This window comes from Rhipicephalus microplus, chromosome 1 (assembly GCF_043290135.1).
Source record: "Rhipicephalus microplus isolate Deutch F79 chromosome 1, USDA_Rmic, whole genome shotgun sequence".
Lineage (NCBI taxonomy): Eukaryota > Metazoa > Arthropoda > Arachnida > Ixodida > Ixodidae > Rhipicephalus > Rhipicephalus microplus.
Window position 1 is genome coordinate 212,107,690 of NC_134700.1, and position 25,057 is coordinate 212,132,746.

General features: G+C 46.4%; 2 protein-coding genes across 8 annotated transcripts in view; one reads left to right on the forward strand and one right to left on the reverse strand.

The window, feature by feature from the left end:
- Cdk12 (Cyclin-dependent kinase 12) overlaps nucleotides 1-25,057 on the forward strand; it is a 103,074-nt gene that overhangs the window by 73,159 nt on the left and 4,858 nt on the right. For 2 of the 7 annotated variants that reach the window (XM_075891215.1, XM_075891218.1), the window contains exons 11-14: nucleotides 3,028-3,369; nucleotides 17,291-17,332; nucleotides 18,308-21,226; nucleotides 24,840-24,970. In XM_075891215.1, coding sequence (XP_075747330.1) covers nucleotides 3,028-3,369; nucleotides 17,291-17,328 — 380 coding nt within the window. In that variant the 3' untranslated portion in view covers nucleotides 17,329-17,332; nucleotides 18,308-21,226; nucleotides 24,840-24,970. Of the gene's footprint in view, nucleotides 1-3,027; nucleotides 4,796-17,290; nucleotides 17,333-18,307; nucleotides 21,227-24,839; nucleotides 24,971-25,057 lie in introns of those variants that run through there. The other 5 variants (XM_075891216.1, XM_075891219.1, XM_075891221.1 and 2 more) reach the window with 5 other exon arrangements.
- Nucleotides 17,797-19,719, reverse strand: LOC142805974 (uncharacterized). Its single transcript, XM_075891232.1, has 2 exons — nucleotides 19,405-19,719; nucleotides 17,797-18,427 (listed from the first exon to the last, which is right to left on the reverse strand). The coding sequence occupies exons 1-2, from the start codon at nucleotides 19,717-19,719 to the stop codon at nucleotides 18,140-18,142; spliced, it is 603 nt and encodes a 200-aa protein (XP_075747347.1). The 3' UTR covers nucleotides 17,797-18,139.

Consider the following 25,057-nt stretch of genomic DNA (forward strand, 5'->3'; position numbering starts at 1 on the left):
CGGTTTCCACAACCAGAAACTAAAAATTGTCCGTATCGAAAAGGCGACAAATTATATAGTGAGACTATAAGAATCTTGATGCATGCATCGTGCTTATTGGAGCTATAATTAAAGATTGCAGCAAATAGCGCACAAGCCACAAATATTGTTGCCTGACCCCTTTAGGGCCGACTACACGGGCGCATTGAAGCCCATCAGCGCGTGATTTTCAGACATGGCATCGTGACCTCTCCCTATGGAGAGTGTGGGAGAGGGTGCGAGGAGTTAAGACTACACTCTTTTTTTTTATGATTGCGATATTCCTGTATTTATTGTAAGTGCAATAATATTGGTCATTTTTGAAAATTTTAGTGAAAAATTCCAATTTAGCATGCCGTTTTAAGTCCTTGAAAAACTTGCAACAGGTCCTTGAATCTACTTGAATTTTTGTTTGGGAAACCTGTACGAACCCTGTATTAGTAAAGGTTGGCAGTTACACTATAAACCTTGTTAAGGCGTACTCACTTTATACGTACTAACAGTTGAAACGTAGTTGCGGTGAATCTTCAACCGAGTCTCATAGAGGCTAATGCCTTCACGGACTGCTTAAACCATTGTAGTTATTATGCCTGCCAGTTAGTGCATGCAACTGCATATCGCAATAACATTGTTTGCTGTCAAAGGTTACTGCGAGTGCATGCAACTGCATATCGCAATAACATTGTTTGCTGTCAAAGGTTACTGCACCGCTGAACTAGCAGATGTCTCAACGTGTCGCAAACGGTTTTCTGTCACTTAGAAAAGTGCGAAAATTGGCCTTTTCAGTATTTTGAGTTTCGCGCGATTATGGTGATGCCTTTGTGGATAGTTGCACGGGAAAAACGAAGACAAGGTAGCAACCACCGACAAACGTGCCAGTATGGCCTATCGCTGACGAAAAGCCTTATCACAGTAAGCATCCCCAGCTACCGTATTTACTCGGAAATTGGTTGGGCACGAATATAGGTCGACCCCTACTTATAGTGATCTACGAGAGGAAAAAGATCCGAATGTAGGTTGACCCTTTTTTTTTTTTAGGAGAATTTGAAACCTAGCACACCATGCTACCGCTGCCGATCGCTGGGCCACGAAAGGAACGACGCCGACATATGCAGGCAAACAGACGGTCTTGCTGCTTTCGTCAACCCCTAATCAATGTTTTATTTACTAAGAACTCGCACTGCACGGCACAATTGCTCGAGTCCTCGGTAAAAAGTATCACTTGGCACTTGAAGTCACCTGTGTAGCTGCCGACATAACATCGTCGCAATTGCTGACAACCGAATGGTAGTGGTAGTTATAAGAAGGTGTCAAATTTCTGTGGCCCGGTAGGGAGAACGGTGCAGCACCTAAAGCAAATGTGAACTGTTACTCCGTCACGCGGATCGTACAAAGAACCAAGTGTAAGGCGGCGACGGTGAGGTTTCAGGTCAGTGGCAGTGCGGCTGCGCACTGGAAGGCAGTACCGGAAGCGCGGCTACCGGGCTAGGGACTTCAAAGCCAATACCTAGGAAAATCATAGGTTTTACGCAAACACTGTGGAGCAGCTGCATTTGGCGGGGGCGGTACGCGGCTACCGCATAAATAAAGGAGGAGGGGTCTTTATTTCAGATTTTATGGTATATAACGTGTATGCTGCAAAAACCACTTGAAGAACAGCGGGCACGGCAATTGAACCCCATAAGCTTGGCTCTTTTGGTTAGTTTGACTGATCGAGATTCTTTGATCACGAATATAGCTCGATAGCTGGTTATGAACAACATTTTTGGGGGGAAAAGTTAACCTATATTTGAATAAATACGACTACCTGAACAGGCTGGGCCTACGATCGCTGCCACCTCTTTGAGCGGGGCCATGTTCAAGCGGAAAGCACTTTGCAGAAACACAAACAGCTCGCAATCATGGAGTTTGACACTGCTGGTTGAGGACACCTAGAATAGAAACCTTCCAGGATTGACCCTAACATGTGCACGGTACAGCAAACCTAGCACTATTGTGCCTGTACTGCACATTATTATTAAGCACTACACTAAATGTGCCTCAGTCTGCTACCAGAACTGCTTGAGCATCGCGGTGGGCACATCGCTGGCAAAAATCTGCAGCGTTAACCCATCAGGCTACTTGCCGTATATGTGCATGGTCTAAAGCAGAGGCAGTATATTCTACAGCAAAGGTATCGGCAGTCACGGCCTGTGCCGAGTAGGCGAAGTGTTGCATGCATTTAGCCAGTAGGTTATATGGCTCTCTGCAACCGTATCGCATTTTTAAAAAACTTAGTTTTCGCCTAGAAGCAGGCTACGGAACACATCGCAAACACCTGATTATATCTGTTTTGACGCTACATCCCACGACGTATCCCAGACCCCACAGCAATTTTGAAATGCCCCTAGGCGTTGCCATTGCGTTCTATTAGGACTGTTGTGCGAGAGTGACAGAATCTTTTCTGTAGTCGCATGGATAATTGGACTAGTTGGTATTAATTCATCTTGAGACTGGAGAAGGTGCGCACACAGATATGGACACAAGAAGGAAACGCTACACACAAAATGGGGCACAAGGAGGTGCCCGTGGTGTTAGCGTTTGTCTTGTGTCCTTATTTGTGTGTGTGTCTTATCCAGTCTTTTCTGCATTTTGGCAAAAGGAAAAAAAGATGACTTGGTGGTGGTGGACACTTTAAGCAACATTTGCTGTGACTCTGTATTTACTCCTTTGTTTGCGACGATGGCACATGTTAGGGAATGCAAACTTGTAGGTGGTAGTTAACATGTAGTCATTTAGTGTGTAGTTATGCCACCCTTCCTGGCAGGTATGTATTAACGAGGTTTCACTGTAATTGAAGTTCAGTCGCTGCTGCCACAGAATGTGCAGAAATCTTGCTTATTTAGATATTGGCTCATGAAACAGTACCTACTAAACAAATTACTTAAAACAGTAGGTCTTTTTCAATAGCAAGCGTTATGATATATGTGATGCGACTGAGTTTTAAGTGCCATTGGTTTGTGGTCGCAGACATCCGTGGGCTGCCGACTTTGTCCCTCCACATGGATGACACTCATGGTGACCGTGCCCCTCCCGTGCTTCCGCGGCGACATGAGGGCTCCAGCTTGCACCGTGGAAGGCCACCGTCACCTCCTATGCCTGTGCTTGGCCGGGGGGCAGGAGATGCCACTTCGTCCCATAGGAGAGGACCACCCGATGACACTTCGCCGCCTTTTGATTCCGTGGGTCTGTCTGGCATGAGCTCTGTCATAGCTCAACAACAGAGCTACACCACTTCAGGCGTCAAGGCTGCATTGGCACAGCTGCTGGAAGCACAGGGCTTTCGCGTAAAGAAACCCGGCAGCCATTCAGGTATCCCCGCTTCTCCTCCCCCTCCCATTCCTTCTTCGTCACACCAGCGCCACCACCACCCCGATCAGGGCTTTGACCAACATGTGCGGGAAGAGGGAAGCAATGTTGGGTTTAGAGGGTCGAGAGGTTATGAGTTGTCAGAGTATAAGCGGTCCTATCATGGCGGGCTTGAGTCTCGCGCTGGCAGAGATTACTACATCTCGCCCCATGCAATGGTTGATGCGCGCGCTTCACTTTTGGACTGCTCTCCACCATCCATGGGGCAGCAACATCGGCACAGCTTGCTGGGGACATCACCATCTTCAAATGTGCCTGAGGTGTCACCACCGGAAGCCTACCCTTCCAGGATGGAAGCATCATCCTACAGGGGAGGGCCACTCAGAGGAACTCCACCAGCAGACTACAGAGGTAGCAGTCACAGGCCATTCCGCTAAAGGCACGGATCTTGAGTTTCGTGTTGTGATGAAGAGCTGTCAACGTTTTAAGGCACAATCCGCAGGTTTAGATGCTTTCTTTTGTGGGCCTCCGCCCTGCACCCTGTATACTCACAAATGCATCCACTCCGAGAATTGTGCACACTTTAGTGCCAAAAGAGTGTGTTGCATAAGGTGGCCTCCTTTCCTTCTTTGAAGGTCACTGCCTAGCAAAAAAAAAATTTTGCATAACCTTCGATTCTCTAGATCAGATAAGGGAACTCTTAAACTCTGCTGACCATGTTCCTCTTTTCTTTTAAGATATGAGGGTGTGCATTATTTTCCTTCACAGCCTATCTGGTGTGCTTTTTGGCACAACAGTTCTGGCCAAAAGGTGGTTGTATGTATCGATGGGGCCAGCATTCCTATTTACTTGGCCTAAGGATCATAGTAGGACTGCTTTTCATGCTGCTGCTGCTTCTACTGATCATGTTGAGGGTGACATCTGAGGGACTGCCAAGTGGCAGTTCCATATTCTTGGCATTCCCCTCATGTTTATTTCCATGTGCATTGTACATATGTATATAGCAAATTGTGCTTTTTCAGCGTGACTGGACACTGTTTCTATATTTTTGTGTGTGGGACAGGAACAGTAAATGCCCAAAGGACAGCCTGATTATCAAGCTTTAAATGTGTGCTTTTTTAAAGGCACAGTTGTTCTTTCATCCCTGTGAAAACAATGATGTGGTGAAGTTTACCTACAGAAAGGACACGCCAAATCAAAGTGCCTCTTCCAAAAGCCACAGGGTGGAGGAAAGGAACTAAATAGGTGTTGTTCAGGATTCAATGCCTCGACCATGGTGCATGGTTGTCCCTAGGAGAGCAGGCTGACGAGCATGTTGATTGTAGAGGTGCTTGTTCTTAAGCAGTTTGTGATTTACGATTGCCGAAAGCTAAATCGTGTGTTTCTTGTATGTAAAACCTGATTTGAGTAAAACAGAAGATAACAAATATCTTGCTGTTTGAAACTGATTTTGTAGCAAAACTTCACGGCTCCCCCCACCCCACAGACAACAGCCCATACTACCGCCTTGTGTGCATACACTTTCTATACCCTGGCAATGTATGTACAGACAGCGCATCATTTGAGGCTGTCATGCCAAAGCACTTGCAAACAAGCCTGCCATGCAAAGTAGTCATAGCAGTGGCACTTTTATTGTTGTACTGTAGCTAAATCCTAAAGATTTTTTTAAAGTAGGATCGGGAATAGGGAGAGCACAGGCTATATACCGCCAAAATAATGCAAACTTGCAGCTTTGCCGCTAAGATACTTCATCACACAGCAACCCTATGGTTTTCTCCTTGGATCATCTGCCAAGCCACCTGGACGGGAGGGTACAGCCATGCTTTTCAACATCCCCGCTTCGGACTGTGATGTGCAAGATATCTCATGACGGCCAAGTGCGCATACTACCACTGTTTCTGTGTGTCGCCCCCTGACTGTCGTGCAAACCCGCTGGAAGAGAAGTGCGTCTCTTGCATCCAAGGAACTGCACATGTTTGCTTCAACAAAAAAATATATGTTCACCGCTGTAATCGCAGTGTCAAGGTGTCCTAGGAGGTAAGCGTTGCCTTTCGTCTTTCCTGTGAATGTTTGACTTAGCGGTTCTCTTCACATATTGGCGGCCTGTGACTCTCCCTGGTACATTGCTTTTTGGACTTGCACTAGAAAGGTCAAGAACCAGTATTACTGCAGTGCTGGCTTGGCTTGAGTACTTTATTGCAAGGGCAGGAACTATAGGTACAAAGGTACACACATTATACACATGTTGCCAGCAAATGATATAACTATGAACAGTACGTCGAGTTTTTTGCTCTTGTAAAAATGTTAAAGTACGTGAGAAAGGAAAGAGCAATTGACAGGCTCCCAGAGCTGTTCTCAGGGGTCCCTTCGCTGCAAGCAAAACATTGAGCTAATTTTGCGGGCAACCACAGTTGCAGGCATGGTGTTTGCCTGTGTAGCATTGTGCAAAGGTTTAATAGTGGTAACTGTTGGCATCTAACAATCATGCAGTGCAGACTTGGCTGTTGGGAGCAACGTAATGAAGGGCTGAATGATTTTGATGGTCTGCAGCGTTAACATGCCATGTCCTTTCTCAAGTGCTCTCTTGAGAGCAGTGCCCCACAATCACCGCTTTGCCAAAACCATTAAAGGCCAACTCCAGCCATTTGTTGAATCAAGGTAACAATAGTGATATATATGCAGGTATTATAGCAAATGCCATGAACATCACCCCTTCAGCGTTTTCTTTGTCTGGTGACTCACAAGAACAACTGGGATATATGGTAGTGCTCGTGTGCTCCAAATCTTTCTTTTTCCGTGTTCTGGCATTAGTCTATTTCACTAAGGCATGCTTTGCACTCTATATCAAGCGAACAAGTGGTGGCTCCGCGTGATAGTAAAAGTAACACTATTTACTTCAGGCTGTCACCAGCACTCAGAGAAATGAAGTCGGTGGGGAAGGCAATTCGCGACATTGCAGTGTAGTATGCTAGGCTAGGTACCAGTCTTGGCAACTGGCTCAGACGGTAGCAGGCTGTATGCAAATATTGATTAATGGCTGTTGAATTTATTGAAACCACAAATCTTGTTAAGTGGTGTGAAAACTGTTGAAGAAGCTGAGCTGGTGGCCATATACAAACTTGCCTTTCCCACCTCAGACCTACGAAAGCTAAGTGAGTCGCGGCTATAGGAAGTTTATCTCTCGCTCTCTTTTTTTCTCAGTTTTGTTTTGCTTTGTATCTTTCTCTCGTCAGTAGAAATACAAACATGTTGCCGTATACATGGGTTGCACGTGACGTAATTTTCGGCTAGCAAAGTGAGCGATCACCATGTTTATATCAACATTGAGTCAGGCTGTGCGTGCAGCTTAGCGCCGCGTTGGAGCTTGTCGGTGCCACTCAAGCGATATGGCAAAAGAAAATGTGCATGCGCTCTGCCCATTGTATTTTGAAGAGCTTGTCGGACCAACTCGTGTACGTTACTAAGCAAAAATTGAAATGTGCGATTGCATCAATGCGTACAAACTGCGCATCGATAAGGATATGCTACGCTGAATGTCGGTCTGCTGCCTTCCTTGACACACATTGAAAGATCGTGAACTATATGGTGGTTTTGATGAGTCATGTCATGCTACAAGAAATGAGTCTACAAGTCGCTGCGTGGCTACTACTACTTCAGCAGCGGATGAAGGAAGAGCATAGCAGCAAAGCAGCTTATATCACAGTGTGTCGCCGTTCTAAACAAGGTTAGTTACGACGCTCTTTCACGTTGTGGACGAAATAAAGCATCTTTCTCAAGATGCGTGGGCTTGGGCAGGATCTACTTCTGATGGTTCATCATGGCTTGGTTTTGCGTCTATGGCAGGCAGTTCGAGCGATGTTCCAGACTCCATGGACGACGTGGCCGCTGCGACTGCATCCAGCATGTTCGTCTGTCTCTATTTAGAATGGTGAAACCGCACACATGCTGCGGCAGTAGTGCGGTTATTGCGCCCGAGGCCTAGGCTTGATGCTCAGTCGGGGTTCGCGTCATCCATTAAATTCTTGTATTGTGCTATGAAAGAAGACGCATTCACATGTGTTGCACCGTTAGACCTCCTATAACAACACAAGACACGGTTATTCAAGGGGAAAAGCTTGTCCATACATCACTGAGAATTTAGGTAGCATATCGAAGAAGTGGCGCGATCACATCGGTAAACGTGGTAACCCTAGACATGACTAAAAAAATACCTGTACTTGTGATGGCTGCAGACACGAAGATATTTTTCTTCAGGTTTTCTCGGTTAATGTGTGCCAGCCAACCGATACGGTGCAATCCTTGTTCGCGCACTCTGGTTGGTAATAATCGTGGTAAGCGTTCTAATGCGTGGCTGTGCCTGGCCTTTAGAAACGGAAGTTCCATTTCATTTTCTTCACTCAGAAATGGCACAAATTGTCATGGTAAAGCCAGTAGTGCGACCGAAGACTGGATATCGCCACTGCAAAGTTCCCGATTTTGCTTCCAGGCAGCTGCATATGTTGACAAACATGGCAGTTCTCGGTCCTCTCGTTCCCGAATGTGACGTACATGCAACCCATGTATAACTGCATTGCTACACTGCGCACTCAGTAAAGCTAGGCACAGCTGTGCCTAGCTGTGCCTAGCGGTTGCTATGCAGCTTGAGTTTCTTCTAACGATCCAGTGCTGGACTTTGAGCTTAAAACCCCTGCTGTTTCAAAAGCCTCTGAAGTTGGGCTTTAAGCCATTGTTTGTAAAAGTGGTGTACTGTTAGCAGGATGGGTTAATTCAGTGGCTCTCAATGGCTGTACAGCTTAGTACTGGTGCATCATGTGAGTTGGTTGTGTTGCACAATTCTTTGTTTTCCCGACTCACTAATTCAGAAGTGTAGCTGGCTGGCATCACTTTAAATGCCTTGATATATGGCACAAAACTCTCAGTACCAAGTTAGCTCCATTATTCTAGAGGTTGCCTCAACGGTGTATAATTGCTGCATTGTATGAAAAGCCTGTTCAAAAGACTACCAGAAAATTGTTACGACTGCTCTTTTCTTAACTGTATATTGTTAAGCATTGATCCCTTTTATGTTGCGAAGTGAGTTGGAAATTTGCTATGAAAATTATTTCTGCACTACTACACAATATTTTGCATGTGTGAAAGTGGTGTTGCACCACTCTTTAGATTTTAGTTTTGGGTGCTTAACGGTACTTGGTCCATTAATTTCAGAAGGAACCTACTACATGATGTGCACTTGGTGTGTGCTACAAGACCTGGAGAGTCCTTACTGTGCCTACTGTGTCAGTCCTTTTTATCTACAAAATGGCTACACCCTCAGAGGCTTGTAATGTTTTGGTATTCTGTACATGTGCTTTAAAACTCGGATACTGCTACAACAATGCCAACTAAGGCAGAGCTTGGACAAGTGCTTTGGCATGGCCAGCATGAAACTACGCACAATCCCTAATCAATACACTGAACACGCGTGTCGCGTGGCAATACGCAGTACATCTACGCAAACAAATGCTGATCGGCTGGGCTATGTGTGTAATTGACGTCGCGAATCTTTTTTTGTTGTTGTATTTTTTTGCCTCTGCCATCGTTGGAACCCTTGAACAGGTGAGACTCGCTCTGACAAAACGTGCTGTCACCAGACATGTAGCCTTGCCCTATCATGTGCTCATAAGACGCGTATGTGCAGGAGATTATTTATTGTTATAAAGACTCGTGCCAGAAGGGGAAGATGTTGAGAATTACAGCCAAAACAACATTTTCTTGCCGTTACACGGTGATACTAGCACGCATACTATATACACCAGTTCAGGACCACTTTTGCACACTTGGCAGGCTAGGCGACATTACAGATGTTATTTCGTATTAAGCCATTTATAGGGCGCTCAAAATGCTCAAACTAAGTTTGGCTACCATTCATCGGTCAAGCTGATCCAATAAAAGCCTTTCCACATGGCAAGGCGAGCGTACAATCGCTACAATGGGACTCCAAGCATCTGGTGACGCGCCACTCCGCTGAAATAAAAGCTTCTCTGCATCAGTTTCTTGCGCTATAGCTCGCCGAAGCCCCGCTGCATCAAACAAATTATACAACTTAAGATTGAACTGTGAATTTGACATGAAATTGAGTGTGCTAGATACTGCAAACTTTGTTCTGCTCTCTTTCCTGTCTACTGTGTGGCTGCTGTCGACGTGCAAGCAGCGGTGGTTTGCTATTATACTTTTGCTGTACACCCATGCTTTATATGCTGGTGACATGCGCTATGCAATGCGAGTGCCAAAGGGCATTGGATGAGGGTGCCTGCAAGTTCATTTAATCATTTGCTCATGGGTTTCTGTTGAAGCAGCCAAGCCGAATGCAGGGTAACTACGGACCTGATTCGGAAATACTGTGAAACTGTTGTGAACGTTGTACACAAGCAATGAAAGATACTTGGAACATGGAGTGACACCGGAGCGAACATTTCAACAAGCAGTCTTGCCTTCAGGGTAGCTACTGCATACCTCAGCACGACGATGTTATGCTTTTTACCCTTTTCCACATTTTAAATGGAAGAGACGCAGAGGACAAATGCCAACTATGAAAACGAAGGGGATGGATGGGATAAAGGGACGAGGGTGAGAATGGAGAAAATATGTTGATAACATTACATTACTCTGTACATAAGCCTACGCTCAAGCGGTGAGCATTTTCGTGTGTGGTACTTCTTGGAATTTATGGCAGCGCTCAAGCTTGAAGGGGCTTTGCTACACTTTTTTTTGACAAAGTCGGGAAACGCTGCCCATCGGTAGTCGAGGCGCCCGAGAACACCTGACCTGGAATTCACGATGAATTCTAAGTCGGCTAAAAATTGCTTTCCATCTCGACGAGTGAGGGAACAAGCTGGAAAATGACTCGTCACAGCCGTTAGCTCATTTGAGCATGGCGCGCTCGGTCGTTACCGGGCCCGCCGCGTGAGGCCGCGACTGGCGCACGCGTGCGCGCGAGGTCTCGCTGAAAAGCCGCGTATTCAAAGAAAAAAAAATGAAATGTGCTCAAGGTCATAAGGTCGTCGGGAGGATGCAATTGCAGCGTTCGACAAATCTTCCTTGAATTCTCAAAGGGAAAAAAAATGAGGGGGTGGGTGAATTCGTGAGGCAATAAGCTCCTCCTTTGTATCCATTCCGTGGCTACTTGAGTGTTGCGGGGCCCCTTTGAGTGTTAATTCACCCGACTGAAAAGCCCAAACCACACGTACGCGTTACGGCGCGTCAGCGTGTGGCATTTAGGAGGAGCTGTGCCCTCTTTCCAGAGAAAGAACGCGCGGCTTTGTGCAGGTGCGCGCCCTCCTCAAGGCCGCGGCGTTGAGGCTACCCGCCATGCGCTGACGCTTCGTAACGCGTATATGTAGTTAGTGCTAATGTGAGCTCTGCGTTTTCAATGAAATGAATCTTTTATTATTGGCTGACGAGTAAAGCACAAAGAAGGCTAGGCTTTCTGCAAACGTCTCTGTTGACCGAATATCGTGGAGGTCCATTACACTGAATGATTAAGTTCGCCGTTGTCACTGTGCAGCAGCTCATCTCGGGTTCGCCGACAATTTGGTCTTGTTACCCGGTGGTCCGTGGCCCTTTATGAAATCCGGGTAGCTGCGTGCGATGTAATAAACAACGCATAACTGAATGTTATTCTCCTTTGGATTGAATAGGCATGAAGTCTAAGGTTCGTTTGTAAATCGCGTTCATTCTCGTTACGCTCGTAACGCGGTGATTGAGGTAGACAACCCTCTGACCTTAGACAGGTGATCTCCCCCCCCCCCCCTTCCTTTGTTTTTTTTTTTGAATATCTTCTGAAGACTCCCGTTTTGACATACCCCCTACTCTTCACTACGAAGTTTCACGTAAATCCTTTAAACAATCTGCTTTCCTCGTTCTAGGCACTTTAGCTTTGCGGAGCACGTGAGCTGTGGAAGGAGTAGTGCTTGCGACCTTGATAGCTCTGTTCAAATATTTCCGTGTGTTCTGCAGTGGTGAGCTGCTGCCCCGCGTGTGCTTGATACCCTGCCGTGGCGGCCACAAAATTGGAAAAGTTCCTGTACGTGTGCACAATTCGTGAGCACGCGGATGAACGCTAGCTTGCTGAAGAATCGGAGCGTTGGCCGCTGTGCTGTCCAGGACTAGCTTAGTGTGCTGGCCTGTAACGAACAGCTGTTCAGAATGTAAATGCGATTGTGTTCTCGAGCCATCGTGTCTGAAAATAAGAAAATGGGCCGCGTCATTCCTCGGAGGTTCCTCCGTTCAAATGCACGCCCGTTGACGCCGCTTTCTTAGTCCAGAGCCTTATGCGAAAGATGGGTTGTACAGCGATGAACTTAAATGACGCATTGTTGGAATACTTGCATGTATCCGTATTCGACAAAGTGATATTTCGTATATGCAACATCAGCTCTACCCCCCCCCCTTTCTTTTTTTAAAGACAGATTGCGATGGCTCCTCCATTACGACGCTCTCTTCACCGCAACTACACGACAGTGCGTTATGCAAGAATTTAACGAGCACTTAATTAATGCAGGGGGGATCCAGAACGCTTCCCTTGAGTGTCTGACGTCCACCACCGATTAAAACTAATGAGTGGAGCCACTTGGTGCACGAATTCAGTTTATGGTGTAATTGGGTTCTTTTGGTGACTTTTCCTCTTACCCGCTGTATTCAAGCAGCCGCCCCCAATACCCCGAAAATGAGCGGCTGGATTCGTCCCTGAATCAATGACGGTGGTAGTAGATTTGAATCGGGCGCTTCCAGCAGGCTGAATGGCGGCAGTTTTGTGAGGCTACATTTGCGCGCAGCAGTACACGCATTCGGCTTTTGTTGCGATGTGGTTGCTATTGGTGACCCGCGACCGCCTAATTGCCACGTGACCGTCCTTCCGTCCGCGCGAGTCTTTACTGCCCTGCCGAGTAACCTTTGTGTACGTAGACCGTGGTATCCAGCGTCACAACCGGCAGCTTTTTTTATTTATTTATGAAAGTACCGCATTCGCGGGCAGCTCAAATATAAAAAAATAAAACTTTTCACGTTGTTTTTTTTTTTTTTTCGGTGAGTGAGCGAATACGATGACCTTCTAATCGTTGCGAGCGTGCAGCAGGTTTGATCAGAACCTGGTGGGTTTCGTCCTTTGCGCGTGTGCACTTCCGTTTTCCCCACTTTTTACGTTCGCTCTTTTCCTCTCGTGTGTTTTCACGTACTTTCAGTTCCTATTTTCTTTATGACGCGCTAACTTTGCGCTCCCCGTTTACTCTTCCCGCGTTACTGTTTTATCATTGTAGTCGGTGAATGGAACCGAAAAAAGAAAGTGACGAAAGCAGTTGCATGGAGCGTAGTTGTTGAATGCGGTTCCTCGAAAGGTGGCCGAGAGTGCACATGGCTCGTTCTCGATTTGTGGTTTGTCATAGTAATGGTTAATAAACGCACAATCGGGGGTAGTCATCTCCGGCGGGAAGCGAAACAGGCCGCCCACGGGAGTTTAGGTATTCTCTTTTTCGGTTTTAATGTCTGTTTTTCGGCATTTAAAAGCGCGGCTCTTGCACGAGTAAAAGCGTTGCACTTGTCTGTGCACGAGATTTGTAATCAAGAGCAGCTGCTACACACTCGACTGTTTAGGGTCGAAATCGAAATGTCGATCTCGCGGTACCAATCTTTTTGTCGGATTTTATTCGACGGAGTTTACGTGCCATATTTCATCTCTTCAATGCCCTGAACAGTAATCAATGCCGAAATGTACGCCTGCTCTGAAGAAAGTAGCACTAATCAGCGTGTTGTTTCCACAGTTGCAAGAATTAAAAGAAAAAGTTTACTAAAGCCTTCGATCCGGCATATAGTGTCGAGGAGCGCGAATTCTCGGCTGCACTTCATCTTTGGTATGAAAGTAAACATTGATGGCGCCGGTTCAGCATTGCATACAACTCCCGTAGTCGCAGCTGTTATTCCCGTCCGCTTCGAGATCTCGAGTGTTTGTTTTCCTGACATTCGTTTGTTTTCCTGACATTCAGCCGTCAAGTTGCGTTTGATATTTTGAAACGCGCAGTGTTTGGAATGGCAATAGTGTATACGCGCGTTCGTTTGCGTTGCAAGAACGGCGGTTGTTCTCAATAGCAAGCTAATTATTCGGATTATGGGCGTGAACAGTGTCTTATGACGCATGTGTCGCGCAAGTAACGGGAGTTTTTCTACCACAGGCTACGCCTATACACGTGCATATCGCACACGAACGCAGCACCACACGAAATGTAACTTAGAAGTGTGGCAGCTTGGGCTAGTTGGTATGGCATGACGGTAGTTATAGCGCGAGAACAAAACGACTACACAGAGACAAGAAGGACTTTCGTGTCTTTCGTGTCCTTCTTGTCTCTGTGTAGTCGTTTTGTTCTCGCGCTATAACTATCGTCATACCACACGAAAACGCTAACTCAGACAGCTCCAATTTCCGGCATTTTGTCCCGGACTCGTAATTTTACATCTTCAGTGATGCGTAAGTGAACTCGCATATGTTGATCTCAAGGATCATTCGTGCGTTTGCCTCTCGTGCGCGTTTCCGCTTTATATGCCGTCAAAAACACGCAGTACTTCTTTTTTTTTTATTTTTTTTTTATTCCGCTGGCTTTGTCGCCACTGCGCGCGCACCACCTGTAGACTGGTTGTTTCAACTTGCGAAGTTGCACAATGTGGGAACACAGCGCCTAATTTGGAACTCGGGGGTGAACGTCGACTGAAGTACATTCACGAAATCACACAGGCTGGAGTCTGCTGCGGAGAAGTCGCGCCCCCGCTCATCGCCGCCACTACACGGAGTCGAACCAGCGGCCTCTCTGATCGTCCAGAAAGCCAGTGCAGTGCCGCGCAGTGGAGCTGTCGTCTACCGTACTTTGCGCGGGAAGTTTTCTTCGTGAATGGGCCCCTGGGGACGGGGCAGATGTGATTTGTTTGTAGTCATGCATAAGTGAAATATATGCCCTCTCTGAAATACACAGCTATTTCCTCTCCGACTGCGCACGACGCACCAAACCGCAATTCGAGACTGCGATTGCGTATTACGTCGCCATACGTCAGCCATTCCCGCTTGGGTCCGCGCGGAGTGATTCATCGAACGGCGGCGGCTGACAACACATTGTCCGTATCGCCGAAGAGCAACGCTGAGAGCCGCTCTTGTGGCGGGAATTCTCTCCTGTCGTGTGTATGTTGGCTGTGGGGAGAGCTGAAATGGTCAAGGTCACGTGACTTATTATTCCGCCATAATGCCCATGGTGTGAATACAGCGCTTAAAAGTATGCGCGCGGCTCCGGGCTTGGGTGCGCTGTGTTGCGACCCCCCCCCCCCCAAAAAAAAAGAGGGGGGGGGGGGGGGGCTTTATGCACGAGCTGTTCGTGGCGCGAAGAGCGTCTGTGGCAATGCAGCTGTGTAATGTTCAGACGCGTAGGAACACATAATCAAAATGCTTGTAAAAATTATAGTGCGCCAGAAAACTCTCTCTGAACAGTAGCAGCAATTGGGGGCAATAACAAGCAATGCTGGGTACCACTGGCCTAGCTAGAGAGAGAGAGAAAAAAAAGGGGGGGGGGGTCTACCCTAGACCTTTTTAAAAAAAACTGTAGCCCGACTTTTTTTTTTTTTTTTAATAGTGTCAGGCACGCCGAAGTGAATGAGGAGTGAAAACATCAAGGACACCCTCTAACAGCCAGAAACAGCGCGGTCGTCCAAGCATGCTGACGTGCATAATTAATCGAAGCTGTCCGGATTTTAGGTCTCCGGTGTGATCTATCCGGCCGCGGACGTTACCACGCAAGAAATGTCCGACTTCCCTAAGCCCTAATAGTAGTTGATTGAACTGGATGCTTCCTTCGCTCTCGTCTGGTGCTCGCCGTTTCTGCTTGAATAGCCACGATTCCTGAATGCCTTACGTTATGTCTCAGCTGTAGCTCTCGGGCTAATTTATGATGATTTGAGTTCCACGGGCGTAGGCAGGATTTCGGGCTGGGCGCGTGTTTGTGCAATAGTGTGTGCCTTTAATGCTCTTACAATTTGTTTAAAAGAAACTTCCCAGACTGTGCGTATTTTAGGCTCGTCTGGTAATCGGAACGTAAAGCTGGGCTAGTTGATACGGATTCGTGATGTAGGCAATGTAGAGTCCTGGACACGATGGAAGTGTTGTCTTGATTCCGTGTGTCTGTACGCCGCCTACCTTTTTATCGGAAGTCCTCTGGCCGTACCACCGTGTTCTTAGCACTTCTGGACCGTAACCACCACGGTGGTTAAAGTGACCTGAATGTCGCGGGATTGAATCCGGCAGAGCTTCTTCGGTGAAGGCGAAAACTGTTCAGGCCCGTACGTGTGCTTAGATTTGTGTGGTCGGAAGGAAGGAAAATAGGGGGAAAAGAACGGCAGGGAGGTTAACCAGCCTATAGGCAGCCGGTTTGCTACCCTGCGCATGGGAGAGGGATGGGGGGAGATGAAAGTTAGTGAGCAGAGAGGGAAGAGAGAAACACAGCACATTCGGCTGCACACGCGCGCACACTCGGTCATATGTTAACGGAATTACCGTAGCCTTACACGGGCTACGACGTCCATCATAATCGTATCGTGGCTTTGCGTCGGTGAACTGCAACGATTAGAATTATTCCGCACCGATCCGAAATTGCGATAGGCGAGAGAGAGAGAGAGAATAAACTTTTATTAATAGGCGCGAGAGTTGATCACAAGGTGTGCGAGCGGTTGCTCTCCGCCGTGAGGGCTGTCCCGCGTGCTCCGCTGCACTCCTCTTTAGCGCCGTAGTTGTTTCGTGACTTGCTTTTTTTGTTGTTGTTGTTTAAGGGGCGAAGCTTCTTGCGTCGCGAGTCGTTGCCCCGTGTCGTCGTACTAGTCGGTTGCATTGCATGTCAATATAAATGGTGTCACAGCATGTCCACGGAGTGAATGATGATTAGTGGGGCGAAGCGTCCGTCTGTCTATCCGTTCGCGCTTCGCCCCACTAGTCGTCCTCGTGGATGTGCTGCGATTTTTTTTTTCCTTGCGTCACGCGATTGTGTGTTCCTACGAGAGTGAGCCCTGGGAGGGCGTTTACTGCCACCAAGGAATGTGTGTATAAGAATAGATTTAGCTGAACGAAAAGGGAGACTTTAGCACACGCCACGCCCCGTATTGTTTTTGTGTTCTATTGTAAACCGACCTAGGTTCTCTGTTTGCGTAGTTTCGCTTTACTCGAACAAACTAAATGCAAAATTACTCATATAAAACCGTGCATGTAAATTTTGCATTCCTCCTCCCTCACCACTGCCGCTTAACCGTGCCACAGCAAGGGCTGCAGCTCGCAATGCCAGAGTTTGTTTCCTTCGAAAACGGCAGTACGTCCCAAGCGCTTGATGGTGCACCGTTGAACGTTGCGTCGTACTGCGCAGTTATTTCCGCGTTGCCCAATAACGGGCCTAGAAATGCCTGTAGAGCCGCTGGCGCGTTCTCCTCGCCGATTACGCGGTTTCCGCAAAGGAGTTAAGTTTTTCTTTTTTTACCCTGTGGTACTCACGACCCCACTTTTTCTCCGTATAGAAAAAAAATTAACTATATGTGCATACAGGACAGCTGAATTTTCGGGCATTTATCTGCACATTGGAAAGTTTCAAGGATCTTTGTACGAGTTTTGTATTCCTTACCTAGGTATGTGTGGCGCTGTGGTGCTGCAGCACTTTTGACATTATTGCACTGTCATGGTGGGCAAAAAAAAAAATTGAAGGCCTGGACACTGTTGGTACCTTTATTGAGTGATGGTGGTGGCACTGGTTTTTTTGGAGCTCTAAAGTGTTTCTCCATGAAATTTCTTTCCAGTTGTTTATACCAGATAAATGTATATTTTACTCATTTTAAAGAAGTAAGAGATTCAGTGTCTATGTTGGTTGTCTTCTGCATTCAGGTACCCCAGTGAAGGCATCAAACAGCTGTGCTAGCTGAAATGGTAAGTCGCTATGCATTTGTTATTTCCAGTTAACTGACAAACAGGGCTTTATATCATGCTGAAGTGGAGCGGCTCTGGAATAATTTTGATTGCTTGCGGTTCTTTATCGCACACCTAAATTTATAGAAAAAGTATTTTGTGTATAACCCCCATCGAGATGCGGCTGGGAATCCAACCTGCACACTTGTGCTTTGCATTGCTTCTATGTGACATGTGTGCACTTCCACCTACTAGGAATTGAAACTTTTTTCCCAAACTCCTTGTGCACTTAGGCTCCTCTTCGGTCAACTGGAATTTTAAGTAAGCATAGCAGATTAAGCCATTTTTGTCTACAACAATGGGAATTACACATGAAAGTCGTGACCCCTTATTTATAGTATGGAGGACAATTTCCTGATAGACATTGGGCTAAGTTTTATGCCGCACAATCCATTGCAGCCTTTCAGAGTGAACACGAATGAAGATTTCATAGTGGAATGAGGTGCTTTACTTACAACTTGATGCAGTATCATGGGACTGAAGTGTTAATGTATGTCGAGCAAGCCGTTCTCAACTGCTACATTATTAAGCACAGTCTCTGAAGAAAGTGTCACGGTACAATATTGAAAAAAAGAAAACTGTGAGCTGGCTTCGTGCTTGGCACAAGCACTACAGCACACTTGCGCAATGTTCATGGGAGGCCTTCGATCCAGGTCACTGAGCAAGCACGTCACGCTGTATGCGCACATTATTGACTTCCACAAGAGCACTCAACACAACAGCAGTCACTGGCAGCTGCTAGGAGCACTGTTTTTCATCTTCAGTTGGCTAAGGTTTGGCCGAGCGTTTACTGCCACGCTCAGCCGTACAGTGCTCACTGTAGTCGGATTGTGGTGCATTGACATCGAACGCAGTCTTTGCAGGCGACTCTTCGGCGGTCGTGTTTGCAGAAGCATTGCCTGATTGACCTTTCTTGACTTGAAGCATGTCTTGCAGCTCTGCCCATGGGTCCTCAACCATGGATGGCTTGGCATAGCTCTTGGAACCGCTGCTGGCTCCATCACGAGGCGACTGGAACGGCGATCCGGACCAACTAGATCCTCGAGAGCCCGAAGACTTGGAAAGCAAGAGAAGAACAGGAGAAATAAATGGCAGGCAGCAGCAAGTGCACATGCAGTGCTATCTGCCGCTTCACCGAGCCAAAAAGCAACGCTGTGCGCTACATCATCTCGGAGGCAGCTGCTCGCCGACATGTGCACCTTTTGCTCCATTCTCATTGTCACCTTCCAACAAAACTTACTGAGAATGCTGCCAAACACACGAAAAGGTTTGTAGGACCAAACTGTCATTGATTCTAGGGGCATTTCCATCATTGTTGATATGAAACCAACACTAGGTATTATGTGTTGTTGTTTTTTCTTCTTTTTCATTCCCTTTCTCATGTTTCACTGTAAGGTGTGCTGTTCCTGTCTACACTTTTGGGACCTCAAGTGCCACAATGCTGTTGGGTTTCGATGGGGCTGTAGTCAGTTATCACTTACAAGGTGAAGTGCCAACACAGCGTACATGTGATGTCTAAAGTTTTGGCAATGGGACAAGTGCAGCATGCAGCAAGGTTACATCATTTTGGTAGAGCGTTGCTTAGGCAATAGTGTTGCAAATGCTCGGCGCGAGAATGTACAAAAGAGACCTGTGCAGTGTTTGTGATGCCTTGTTGGATCCGGTTATTTAAATAAATAAATTAAGCTTAGTCATTATTATGAGGTCTCCTGGCGTTATGACGCGCTGGTGGATTCGCCAGAAGAGTACACACCGCGGGTCACCGAAAATAGGTACTACGGTTGCAAATGACAATTAGGAACAAATGCCACACGACGAATGATCAGTTTAATACGCCGCATGGAATAGGTGATCGGTGCAACCGGAGAGCTTTACAAATCGCGCAGCGCATTTTCCTTATTTTCCCTAACTGCAAGAGGACGTCTTCTCTTAGAGATGGTTGCGACGTATAGCTGCTCAAGAGAACTTCGTAATATAAGTTGGCAATCTAGGAACTCTTCCAAATAGAAACTTCATGAAATCGTAATGCATACCAGACGATTAGATGAGAAACGTTGGCGCGGTGGGTAACCGTGGTAGCCTTGCTGTTGCCACGGTGATCGCGGCGAGCCGTAGCTTTCTCTGGGGTACTTGTGCTGTCTGGGTTCGTAAACGGGCGTGCTGAACCTAGGTGAGGAATATGGAGAACTCAAGTGGGTCTGGCTTGGTGGAGAAATGTTGGAAGAAAAGTAGGACGGTTGCTGCTGCCCGACAATTGGGCTGCGGTACGGCGATGCCGGTGGTGACGGATATATGACTCCTTGGGCGAACAAAGGCCGCTTGTCGCGTGGAGAATTTTTACTCTGCATCGCTAATTACGTGCTTGCGCGTCACCTAAACAGTACAAAGATGCACAAAAATGATTTAAAAGACACTCGACGTGGTCCTGCGCCATATCAAATAGGCGCCATTTTGCGACTTTGTTGCAGTTGGCTTCGGCTGGCGGAATGGCTCGGCTGTAGTTGGCCGGTGTTTCGAGCGCCGCCTGGCCGCGCGGCGTGGATGCCTTTTCATTCGTATGTGTACGCATGTTGAGTGTCTTTTATTCATTTTAACGGTAGTTTGCGGCTGCTTCAATAAGCGAGAACCGTCTTATAGGGGCACTGGTATCTATTTATTTTCTACGTTACGTTTCGCGTAAGATGGAAACAGAAGAGGACGCGATCATTTTATTTTTCTTGTGCGGTGGGCCCTGTTTCCGCTGTTCCCGTCAACGCTTATCGGTTTAGTTTCTGAACCCGACGATTCGCAAGTTCGAAAGTAACAGTCACCTCGAAGACTGCGAATAGAGGAATAGTGTCGGTGCCATGATGGTATGCTCTTGCGTTGCAATCTCCGCGGCACTTGAACAAGAATGGGAACGACAACCAGCCACCTGATGGAGTTGAGTGCGCCCACTATCATTCACGGCACTTATTGCAGCGAGCGCTGCTTTGTTTTCGCTCTACAACGACACCGAAAGCCTTATTCGGAAGTGGTTGGTCACTGTTTCTAGGTGGGTACCGGACGTGCAGTGCGTGAACTACGAGTAGACGATTCTGGTGAACAGTAATCAAACTGTGTACAAGGTCGGGCCAAGTTTGTCACCTGGCTTCTGTGGAGTGGGTCTCTCTTGTGTGGTGTAAGTTGGGTGTTGGAAAGCAACGTTGCTGTAAGCTGCCCATCGCTGTCGACGCACACTGGCAGTAGTGATGGTGGGAATATGGTGAGAACCGCGAAGTGGTTAGGCCTTTGTTTATGGCCTGTCGGGGACCACGACACTTGCATCACCGACTGGCACAGTAGTGATGTTTGTGCAACAGCAGATAGAACTGTGCAGTTTCGGCCTGCGCAGTAGAAACATCGTAGACCCAACGTCGTCCGGTATTCAGGCGAGTTGCCGTGATGCAATAGTGATTACTGAGAAGACTTCATGTGCCGTGGCTGTGCATTGCTTAACCGTGTAGGTATTTACAGCGTTGCCGTCTACAAAAAAAAGCTGAAGTTTTTCCGAGCCTTGTGCAAACCATGATGTCTCCGCTTTGCCTTTATAATCCACGACAAATTCGCCTGTTGCTCACTACTCGGCCAACGTTGAAATGTGTTAACACCTCCATAACAGCAGTTATCAAAAACTAACAGCGCGAAGAGTGTGCTGTGCAATCATCACGAACATTCGCATATTTTTATCAGCAACATACACTTCTTGCCTCGCACGGTAGCTTGATGGAAACCTTTTGTCGCTAGTGGCGAAGAATAGGCCTGCCGAGCCATGGAAACTCTTTTTCGGTTATAGATTGAACTTTAGCCACAGGCCGTGTTGGATTAAGCCCCACGGTAAGTTTTTAGCGAAGAAAAATTTTCTAAAAACTGATATTCTTGAGACAAAACTGAAAAAAAAATTTTTGGATGTGCATAGTGAATTTAGCAGCCACAGGTGTGTTGAAGATATGCTTCAAAAATATCCACATTTGGAAAGTTTTTCTTGCTGGCAGAATTGTGTCTCTGTGCATGTCATTGGCCACATGCGTTATGCTATAGATTCGTAGAATGCAGGCCATGATTTTTTTTTTTTTTCCCACAAATAAAGGCACTGCTTATAATGCACAGTTTTCTTGAAGGCAATTCACCATTCCCACTGACATATGGCAGGGTTCATTAGAATAGTTCATAAGCAGGGCAGACATGCTAAGCTGGCCAGGAAAAAAAGCAATTCTAACTACACCATATTAGTATACAACTTAAGAGGTCTGGGTGATTGAAGCATGGCATCAGATTGTCTCCACTACTACACAAATAGCCCTGCTCATGCACTTGCCAGTAGCGTTCTCCACAGGCTCACTGGGCATTTGGCTCATGACGACAGCCTGGAGTGCACACCTCGTTGGTTGCACGTTTATATAGGAAACGCCGCAGACTTCCAAGTTGCGTCCGACCATAGGGATGATTGACGTGGAGGAAGGTCAAAATTGACTGCTATGTAATAGGCATTGTCATGAACCGAGTCCATCCGAACAGGGAGATTGGTTAAGTCCAAGCACATCAAGTTATTTCTGTGGCCCATTCAATTGTCTACATGGTGAAGAAAGCGGCTGAAACATATAGGCATGTGGATATTTTTAGCATCTAAATTCCAAAGGCATATTTCAACAGGGTCAGTGAGAGTGGGCATGTTGGAACCTCCTAGCAGTTGTCATGCTAGCATGATGACTACTGGCCCCGTCGCGGTTGTCTAGTGACTAAGGTACTCTGCTGCTGACCCGCAGGTCACGGGATCAAATCCCGGCTGTGGTGGCTGCATTTCCGATGGAGGTGGAAATGTAGGCCCGTGTGCTCGTGTTTGGGTGCACGTTAAAGAACACCTGGTGGTCGAAATTTCCGGCGCCCTTCTCTACGGCATCTTTCTCATGATCATATGGTGGTTTGGGGCAACATATCAATCAATGACGACTACAGATACTTGCCATCAATACTGAGCGCTTCCCTTGGGAGCCATAAACTTAGCCATGATCTGATCACGCTATTCCTTGTATTTTATTTCACTGGTGATGCTGGGGGCTTTAATTTTTCCAGCTAGGTCGGGGCAGAGGGGGAGAGGTCATGACAATAATTTTTCAAACATTACCTTTTCTGTTCAGCCCTGCACACTAAAATATAGAAAAGCATACTAATAGCTAATGACATTGATTCCACTTTCTCATTTCGTAGCATGTTGCAGTGAAAAAGTTTAGGCCTAAGTTCACCAGGCAAGGAAACTCAGTTGCCAGTATTTATTGTCTATAAAGCTTGCAAGCTTTGAACCAATTTTACAGTCTTTATAAAGTGGTTTTACATATTTTGAGATCAGTTTGATTCTCATGAATCAAGCTAGTGCCTAATAAAAGAACTTTTGTTTTCTAGTGTTCACACATCTGCTTGTAGCTAGTTTTGGATCGTAAAAGCAGGAAAGAGGAGTATTGGCTTTGAGCAAGCTTACGCTGTCAAATTCCTGAAGCTGTTGAATTCACTGTGAAATGCAAGATTGCTCAAGAGATCTGCAATGCTAAAATGCTGGTGTCCTTCACTGCTGTGTCGTCTTTTCTTATGTAAACATCAATCATTGTTAACATTCACATAGTTTACTTAAGGTGCATGAAATTAGGGCAAGCTTTCGAGAAAGAAAAAATGCGTATGTCCTAAGTTGCATCAAGAGGATATTAAAAAATATAAACGTGCACAAGCCGGAAGACATGCACCACCACTGTTGGTGCTTTCTGAATTCATCGTCTAGCTTACTGCTAGGAGATAGTATAGGCATTTCTGCAAGTTAGGCCCCTGTTCTACTAAGCCAAAGTTTTAGTTTGGTAGTGCAGTCGTGTCAACTCTGAAAGCAAGCCATGATAGACTGGTTACATGTACACGGTGTTGCCTTTACTATCTGCTTGCTACTCATGTGTTGTGTGCAAACTTATTTTTAAGACTCGCTAAGCTCTGTGTGCCTGGCTTTATGTCATTTCATTCTTAGTCGCCCGATACTTGCTTGTGTTGGCTAATCTTAGATGTCTTGTCAATAACAAATACGCCAAATGTGCAAAGGTATGCCACTCCAAAGGTAAGTAAAAAGGACAAACTGGCAGCAAAAAGCATGCAACTGTTCTGCTTGCCTACTCTCCTTTTTCTTAATGCAACATGTCTGTTACACGCTAGCTAACACTGAATTACACCCCGCCGCGGTGGTCTAGTGGCTAAGGTACTCGGCTGCTGACCTGCAGGGCGCGGGTTCGAATCCCGGCTGCGGCGGCTGCATTTCCGATGGAGGCGGAAATGTTGTAGGCCCGTGTGCTCAGATTTGGGTGCACGTTAAAGAACCCCAGGTGGTCTAAATTTCCGGAGCCCTCCACTACGGCGTCTCTCATAATCATATAGTGGTTTTGGGACGTTAAACTCCACATATCTATCTAACACTGAATTACACCCCACTAAAATGCAAAAAGCACCAAAGTTCATCTTGGGTCAAGGGGCTTGAATCTCACTGAATGAAATACTTGCACCTTTTTTTCCCTTTCTCACAATAACTAAATTTAGGGTCACTGGTTTTAACAGGTGCTAATCAGTTTGCTCTTGTGAACCATTGTTATGTGTCAACTTCTTTAATGGTAATTATATTCTGGTTTCACTGTTATCGAGTGGTGCTTGAGTGAATAGGCTTTGTTTCTCTGGTTCGTTAAAAAAATAAACATTAAATACTATTGTGTAACTCATTAGGGCAAGTTTGAGGTGCTACATATGAAGCTGCCATAGCATATCGGCTAAATCAAGTTCACATTGTTGGAAGATGTGGTTACACAACTTTATAACTAGCAGTAAAGCAAGAGGAACAAGTTCTCGTGCGAGTATTATTTCAGCAAGTACAATGTAAATGTGACAGTTACTCTAGCGAAAATCTGCTTTGAGACTACTGGAAGTAAAGGGCAGAGATTGCAAGGGTTCTTTCATGTATGAGTTTGCTATGCATGCGTGTGTGTCCTTACAAAGTGGAGAGGGGTGTGCCCCTTACTTGAATAGTTGCAGGAGCAGTGAGTTGGTGTCTGCCAGAAGTGATAGAGCAGCAATTTTCCCGGTTAAATGGATTACTATATTGAAAAGAAATAAAATGGAATGTTAATGTGATGGCAACACTCTGGAGTATTTGCAGTAAGACTAGAAGCTTTTGGGGCGATGTGCCTCTTCTTCGTGCTCCTGAAGTGCAGGATCCTGTTAACGAGCCTCCGGCGCTGCGCTGCAGCACTTCTCGCACACAGTTGTGCATTGTTCTTAGGGTAGTTTGTAGGTGTGTAGGTCAAGCTCTCTGTACCTGTAATGTCACTGTGCCTCTTAATTGTCACTGTAACTGGGAGAAAAATAGTGCATGGTCATATGTGTATGTACTTGTACACCATTTGTGTAAAATATTTGCAAAATGTTTTTGCAGGTGTTTCTCGTCTGGCTTATGGACAAGGTGGTGCTGATAAGTGGGTTGCGGACACTGCTGTCCTAGCTCCAAGTCTCGAAGCTATGTAAAGGCCATTATAAAACACCGCCTTTGGCCTTCCGTGGGAAAAGGTGAAAGTTTTCCACGGAAAGTTTCAAAACAATCTGTTTTTATTTAATGAGGGGTTTTGCCCTCTCTACTGTTCTAATTATTTGTGG